This window comes from Myotis brandtii, unplaced genomic scaffold, assembly GCF_000412655.1.
Source record: "Myotis brandtii unplaced genomic scaffold, ASM41265v1 scaffold1074, whole genome shotgun sequence".
NCBI classification, from domain to species: Eukaryota; Metazoa; Chordata; class Mammalia; order Chiroptera; family Vespertilionidae; genus Myotis; species Myotis brandtii.
The window spans coordinates 415828-423920 of record NW_005353653.1 but is presented as its reverse complement, the minus strand read 5'-3'; the positions used below and the strand labels follow the sequence as shown (position 1 = coordinate 423920).

General features: G+C 52.8%; 1 protein-coding gene across 1 annotated transcript in view; it reads right to left on the bottom strand.

The window, feature by feature from the left end:
- TECTA (tectorin alpha) overlaps window positions 1-7623 on the bottom strand; it is a 103917-nt gene extending 96294 nt beyond the window's left edge. Inside the window, exons 1-3 of the mRNA XM_005857110.2 lie at window positions 7560-7623; window positions 4471-4604; window positions 2945-3232 (exon numbers count right to left, since the gene is read on the bottom strand). Coding sequence (XP_005857172.1) covers window positions 2945-3232; window positions 4471-4604; window positions 7560-7623 — 486 coding nt within the window. The remainder of the gene's footprint in view (window positions 1-2944; window positions 3233-4470; window positions 4605-7559) is intronic.
- Between the last annotated feature and the right edge of the window lie 470 nt (window positions 7624-8093).

Here is an 8093-nt window from a genome sequence, read left to right as displayed (position 1 = left end):
GTGGGGGCACGGCAGGTGGGGGGGTGGCAGGTGGCAGGGAGAGGCGATGGTAGAGCTGATAGAGCATGTGCTCTCTCACTTCCCAGAGGGCACTGGGGAAAGGGGTGCCCCTCCCTTTCGGACAGGGCAGCGGAAAGTGATTTTCACGGAGCACTTTGTGGGGGAAACTGCTCCCTAACTAAGCATTCATGCATCACTTTGTATCTGCAAAAGTCTCAGCACTCATCTGTAGCTCAGACCAGCACTGAGATGGGCCATTTTGGGCGACTCCCATCTTATAGCTTAAAAACTGAGAGGTAAGGGACATGAGTTGCTGGAAATCTGACAATGGCCCGGCCACAGAAGACAGGACTCAGCCAGAGCCCAGCCATCTCCTGGCACCACGCTGTCCGCTCAGACTCTTCGCTGAGCTTTTCAGGACGGAGATGTTCTATACATTCGAGTGAGCCTTGCCAACAGCTTTTGGGAACAGGCTGTAGCGAATGCTGTCCTTTACTGCTTCCCTTTGCTAACCCCACCCCGACACACATTTCAGGAAATTAAATTAAAATAGAATTAAAAGGAGAGGCTGCTTTGACCTTTTCCATTCAGACCCAGCATCCCTGCTGCGGATACCATCCTGCTGGCATTCTGTTGGATGCAGAGGACCCGCATCCTTATCCCGGGTAATCAGACGGCGCAGAGGATCCTGGACGCCCCAAATCACCCCCCGCCCCCCGAGGGTCCCGGGGGAGGCAAGGTGAGAGCAAAGAAAAGCCCTTTCTGTCCATGAGGACTTTCTCCTCGAGCTCTGGGGCTGACACTGCTGATGGCGTTGATGATAGAGTCGCCCAGGTACATGCCTCCATTCTTTGCTCTGCTCAACCGAAAAGGAAAGTGGGGCAAGGAGATGAGCGAGCAGCCCGCTAAAGATCGCCTGAGGTCACAGCAGGGTCAGGTTCAAGGCTCAGGCACAAAGTCAAGGTCGCAAGGTCACACGAGGACTAAAGCTTCAGCCCCCCAGTCCAGGCTTCCCCTTCAGGAAGCGGATTCCTCCACCTGAAACCCAGTTGGGCAGATCTGTGGTCCAAGCAGGTCTCACGTGCAGCCCATGTCTGATCCCAGAAGTCACTCAACCAGCCAGCCACCCCCCACCACCCGGAGGCCCTGCCCTGGGCTCCTGGCGGCTCGCTCTCACGCCTCTACATGCACACCTCCTCCGCATTAGTTTGAAGACTTCTCCAGACCTGCTTTTGTAAAACAGGTTTTAATTCTTAAAAACACTCATATATTCCAGAGGACTTCTAATGACACCTGAGGAGGCAGCCGAGAAAACAGCTCAGGATTAGTGTTCGGAGACTTCAGTTTGCACTTGCTCTCCCTCCTCTGAGGTTCGCTCTCTCTTCTTCCACTTTGGCAGGTTATCTAGCCTCTCCGGGCCTGCTCTCACCTTTAGCGGCACATCCTGCGAGGCTGCATGAATGCAGAAATGGCCTCGCACAGAGCCGAGCTCAGAGCAAGCCTCCAGTAAGCATCAGATCTCCCTCCATCAAACAAGTGGTTCTCTGAGCCCTGCCTCCTGCTCCTTGCTGCTCTTCCCTTCCTACTGCGCCCCTGAGACCTTCTGCCTCTCCCAGGCCTCTCAGGCCAGGGCAGGGCCTGCGGTGAACGGGCTCCTCTGAGGAAGGGGCCTGGGGTGAAGGGAGATGGAGAGGAGGCCAATTTCAGGGCAGGGACAGGCATGGCGGCAGCTCCGCGGGGGTTGTACTGTCTTCTCCAAGGAGCTCAGAACATTCAGCTGTTACCTCATTCGTCCTGTTGAAGGAGTTTTCATAGTCCAGACATTTACTCAAAGGACAAGCCAGGAAGGACCTAATGATCTTGCCATCTTATTGCCAACGGAAGTTGTTTGAAAATGCGGTGGCAGCATTTGGTTGGCGTTCCTCCCTTCCCCTCCGAGGCACTGAGGTCAGTGCCCCCTGGCGGCTCACATTCTAACGCTGCGAGCGTGAGCCCGCTGCTCACGGGCCTTGCTGCGCCCAGAGCCTCCTGGCGCTGGAAGGGGCCCAGGCCCAGGTGCTCGCACGTGCCCACCTCTGTCTCCAGCTCAATCGTTTCTGTTCCGCCCCAAACAGCTGACTCATTGCCAAGGAAACAGGAAAGCAGAGGGGATGGAAGCAACCCTCAGGGAGCAGAGCGCTGATTTCTGAGGGCATTTGCTGCTGGAAACACCATAGATGAAGGTGCATCTGCTGCCTCACAGCTCCCCATGGCCAGTCAGCCTGAAGCCGCGGGCTTTGCGGGAGGTGTGCCTGTTGCTGACTGGAGGGAGAGTCTCTACGATAGCGCCAGTACCATCTTTCTGATCGGACTTTTGTTTAACATCCTCAGAGCAGATGTTAAAACTTTACTCTGTGAAACGCTTTAATCACCCAATTAGCATCAAATCTGAATGCACAGTAAAAGAAAGGTCATAACATAATAAAATCAGTCAGGTCATTTGTGCCCCAAATCAGCACCCCTTGTCCTACCAGGTTTTGTAGGGGGAAAGGACAAAAAAGGCGGGGGGGGGGGAATTAGCTGATGAAGAGAGACAGTGCCTCAGACAAAACAGAGGGACCTCGGGTTCCTCAGGGGCCCTGACCGTGCGGCGGGATCTGGTCTCTGCCTCAGTCCCTCTCCTGCAAAATAGACGTGGCACCTCCTGCAAGGACCTGGCCGGCTCCTTCTCACATTCGCGATGCTGAGTGACAGAGCTGCACAGCCTCAGAAGGGCCACGGCCGCCAGGACTGGCGAGGTTACCCTCTCCCTCTGTGGCTGGAAAGTGGGCGGCACGACTCATCCACTGAACTCAAGGAAAGGGATGCTCCTCGGCTCTGACAACAGACTCCTTCACGGAGGCGGAGACAGACAAGAAGCGGGTGGCAGGGGAGAGCACGGAACACAGAAAATGTGGGTTATTACGGGCGTGGTGCTGCTCCCTCCGTAAAACGTGACTTCCTCCCAGGTCACAATGAAGACCCACGTGGCCGAGAAGGCTGCCATGTCCTTGAAGTGCTTCCTGATGTCCTTGGTGGCTCTTGTCAGGATGGCAGGGTCCATGGTCTCTCTGTAGTAGATCTCGCCTCGGATTCCATTGTGCACATCTGCCCAAAACGGGGCGATGAAGGCCCTCCCGTCCGTCAAGGGGAAGGACTCGGGCGTGAACTGGCTCACCAGCACGTTGAAGGAGACAACGCCGTTGTTATTGACCTAAAAAGTAAGACAGGCTTTGCATGGTGGATCCGTAACCATGACAACTCTAGAGTCCTAACCCACACAGACCTCCGCCTGACGGGTGAATGGAAACCACGTTCACTGAGTCGGAACCCCCAGCGTGGCTGTCAGGAGGCTGGTTTACTTTTAAACTCAGTGATTTACTTCCACTTTCACCGTGTCATTAGCTGCGTTTCTTATTCATAATCAGTCTCACTTCATGTTTTTGATGCTATCTCTGTTTACATTTACCTCATGCTACTCAGGTGTGTGTGTGTGTGTGTGTGTGTGTGTGTGTGTGTGTGTGTGTTCTGCCAGGCAGGGAGTAATGTGGGCAAAAAAGAAGATCCAGAGTCACAGGAGAGATAGAACATGGAAGCAAAATGTTAAATTAAAAACCTGAGGAGCTCTCTGTATTAGACCTTGATTTCTACTATATGACAAGAGAGGGGTGTCAGGAAAAGAAAGCCAAGTACTTTCTCCTCTAACTCCACTCCGGGCACAGCCTCTCCTCTCTGGATGAGGCATTTAAAGGACTTCTAGGACCTTCCAACCACCTACTCAGTCTCCTGGGGGTTTTCGTGATTCGCCAGTGTGTTTGTAAACTTGTAAATTACAAAACCTCACTGCAAACCATGAGCCAGTCTGCACTCAGGCGACACGGGTCTGTCTTCACCTTCTTCTCCATGTGCCACAGCCTCACTAGGACCAAACCCAACCAACCCACCAACCCCCTGAGCACACGGTTGCCCGGAGAGCTCTGCCAGCAGACGGTGCCATTTCCTCACGTGTGTCTGCCCCGGGCCCTATGGCCTATCTCAGACACCATGAGCATGGCCAATTCTGCAAACGACATTTATGTAACAGCTGGTTCCCCATTTCTGCGCCCTGACTTCTCTCCCAGTTGGTAGAAAGCCCGAGAACAACAGACACAAACTTTTCACACCCTCAGGGAAAGAAAACGATCCTGCTCCGAGTAGCTTTTCATCTTATCGGGTAGCGAAGTAATGTCCATGGCTCGCAGCTGTATTGTCCTGCCTGTTGCGAATATCAGCCATTAAATACCCCTTTGAGCTCCTTAATCATAAAATCTACCAGTTCATGATATCTCTGAGCCTGCCCCTGGGCTGCCAACAACTCCTCTCCTTCCTGAGGCCCGGAAAGTGTTTAAATGTTTTCACTTCTGACAAACAAAGGGGAAGGCGCAGAGCACAGCGGGCCGCCTCTCCACTTACATAGACGGTGCGGTAAGGCACGCCGAAGAAGAAGATGGGGATGGCCAGCTTGATCTCGGGGGAGCTTCCGTCGTCTACTTTGGGGGTTTTGGTGTCATTCTGCCAAAATGGGTACATGAGCTCCCTGGGCTGAGCTGTCAAGAGAGTCGGTGGTTAGATGGACGGCAGATCCTGCCCTGTTGCCTAAGCCACTTCCCTCCCACCCACGAACCCAGCTTCCTCCAGGAAGTCTTGCAAACCAGACGCAAGTCAGACTCCCTTTCATCCCCGTAAACCCCGCTCACACCGCACTGCCTTTGGCCTCTGGGGAGGGGAGAGCAGTGCCTCTCCTCAGGAGCACTCAGCCCATGCTCCATCCATGCTCCATCCATGCTCCATCCACGCTCCATCCATGCTTCCAGACATCGTGGCGCAAGCCATGTTCACACAGTGGCGGGAGCTGTGCGGCCGCCCTGCCCGGGGCTCTCGGAGCCTGAGCCGCCTCCTGGTCCCAATGGCTTAGGCAGCTTGACCCTTGGCCAGAGGGCAGGGCGCAGAGAAGGTGGCTCGTGGCTGTGCCGCTCCCTCGGTCTCCAAAGTGCTACTCTCCTGTCTTTTCCTGAAAGGAGTCCCCTCCCTCCGCTGCACAATAGGAGGAGAGCTCAGGTCCTAGGAGGAAAGAAAACAGCTGGACCTGGGACAAACTGGGAGGAGGGTGCACAGAACTGGCCTGCAAGTGGCCCTGGTTGAGGTCCAGCCCTGACAGATGGCTCTCTGCCAGCTCATGTCCACAAAGGGCAGCATGGGATCCTCCGGGGGGAGGCTCTGGGGCCTGGAGGACTCTGTGGAGAGGAGGCTGAGGGCTCTGACTCATCAGCCTGGCCCGGTGAGCATCGGCTGCAAGCATACTCCCCTCACATGGCTGCCACCACCTCCCTGACAGCCTGGCCTGTTTCCCCTCCAAACCGGTGTGTGGGTGTGTGGGTGTGTGGGTGTGTGGGTGTGTGCGTGTGTGTGTGTGTGTGTGTGTGTGTGGCCCCGTTTAGTGATAGAAAGTAGACAATTTCCCAAGGGTCTACATACAGGACTTGACCAGATGCTCCAGGCCAGGGGCAGGACCGCAGGTGGCCTGCCCAGATGGAGAGTTCAGCCGCTTCCCAGGGTAACATCAGAGGGAAGCAGGGAGCCCTAGGCCTACGGACCATTAGTGTATCATTGTTCCCCAAGTCCCATCTCTGGGGAGCCACCCAACGTCACCCTGTAGGAGGCGCTGTAGCTGATTCAATCACGGGAGCACTGCTGGTGTGCTTTACTTAAAGCAGTGGTTCTCAACCTTCCTAATGCCGCCACCCTTTAATACAGTTCCTCATGCTGTGGTGACCCCCAATTTCATTGTTACAAATTGAACATAATTAAAGCATAGTGATTAATCACAAAAACAATATGTAATTATATATGTGTTTTCCGATGGTCTTAGGTGACCCCTGTGAAAGGGTCGTTCGACCCCCAAAGGGGTCGCGACCCACAGGTTGAAAACCGATGACTTAAAGTCACAACCAGGGGGCAAAAAGGGGTTCTTGAACATTTATATTTGCACAGAATTACCACATTCAAAATTCCTAGGAGGTAGGAATGTTTAAAAAATCTATAATCCCTATTGTAGCATTATACACAGTTACTTATTAAACTTGCAAGGTGATAAACTTTCTCAAATTAATAATAATAAAGCAAATCATGTCATGGGTTTATCCTTCATGAGCAACTATTTAGAAGAGATGCCCACGTGTGAACAGGCTTCTATTCACACTGACCTGCCATCACTTTAACGGGAAGGTTAACCGGCATGTGGCAGCCGTGGCCACCCCGCCTAGGACACGCAAAAGCCACACCCCCAGGAGGCGGCAGAACTGTGGCCATCCGGGCGGCCCCTCGCTTCTCTCTCTGCTCCAACCAGGGTAACCTGGGAAGAGTTTTCTCTTCATGAGTGACCCCAACTATGCATGGTTTTGAACAGGAAAGAATGGACGGTTAAAACTTTTTCCATTTTAAGAAGAATACAAATAATAAAGATATGTAATATTATATATGTTTAACAAAGACTTGTTGAATAATAAAAGGTGCTTAATAAAAGGGAATAGGTTTAACTACAGTTATTTCCACCTTGGAAGGCATCAATATTATAAAAAAAATACAACTTGTTAACAGACGGCCTATTTATTGCCACCAGAGCTCATGAGAGGGAACTCGCTCGCTCCAGGTGGGGATTTCATAGACATCACTCTGCTCCCGGACGTTGGTGGTTTTTTTTGTTTTTTGTTTTTTTTTTTTTTTACCAAATAAAATGTACTTGCTTAGAGCAGGGGTAGGAGATGAGAGTCAGTAGGGCGCTCATGGGGGTTGCATGCTACACTGTTTGAATTTGCCCAGCTCTCGGAAAATGTCAGATTTGTGATCATGTGCCGGTGAACCAGACAAACAAACAATACAAAGAACGATGTTTTTGAATTTTAGCGATAAGCGTTTCAAATCCATGTAGACTTCCCCACCTTTCTTTCCTAAAATCCGAAACAGCGGAAAGAAATGTCCCTGTATTCTCGCTGCCCCGGCCACGCCGCGCAGAGTGGAGAAGGAGTCGCGGAGGGAGGGCGATCATGTGTGTCTCACTGCGGCTCAGGTTTCTGGCTGAGTAGAAGGTCACTGACCCAGGGCACCCACACCAATGCCACTGAACTCCCTGATTTGGGGTAAAACAAGTGTATTCTTTAAAGTCCCCATGCCTCAATGGGGATCAATCATGAGGTCTGGGCAGCACACACACCTGCCCTATATGCTTTTAATGAAAATAATTTGCATTTTCTTAAAGACCCATTATCATGGGGCGGTCCAGTGTATACACAAATGGTGTTCACAGTTAAATAAGAAAAGTAGGGATATAAGTAAACAAGTTATTCAGCGTCACTGTATTTTGCTTTTGACCACAACATTTCATTTACATTTTCTGTTGCATCTGTAGGCACACGTAGCCCTGACAATGATAGTTGCACCACAGCGTCCCTTCATATATTCAAGAGCACGCGGATCAGGAGTGTACACAACCCTGCAGGACTCACCTCGGTGCTGTACCAGCGCGAAGATGAAAGAGACCCAGATCCGAAGGAACGAGGAGTAATTCATCCTGGAAGGCCAAACAGAAAGAGGGGAAGTCCCAGCGGGCCAGACCGATGCGACACCAGGTGTGCTCAGTGGCGAGTCCCAGGCACGAGGCAACATCACAGGACAAACTCCCAGGACAACATCACGGAGCTGAGTGGGGCTGCGGCTCCGCGCTGGCAGGGCCCCCAAGTTCAATGCTCCATGAACAAATCAGACTCCCCCGTGAAGCCAGCTTGGACGTGTGATGAGATCACGCAATCACCAGGAGATTACACAGAAGCCCCGGGGGCAACAGAGGAGCGGAAAGCCAGCCGCTCTGGCCCCTGAGCACCGAGCAGTGGGGGCTCCGAGGATGCAGGCCGTGCCGGATCCCCCAGAGACCGGGCTCCTCCGACTCTCACAGCAGCTTCCGATGAGGTTCAGGTAAAGGTCAATTAAACAATGCAGCCCTGCAGGTGGGGAAGCTCCGAGTGCGCCGTCCCCTTCTCCAC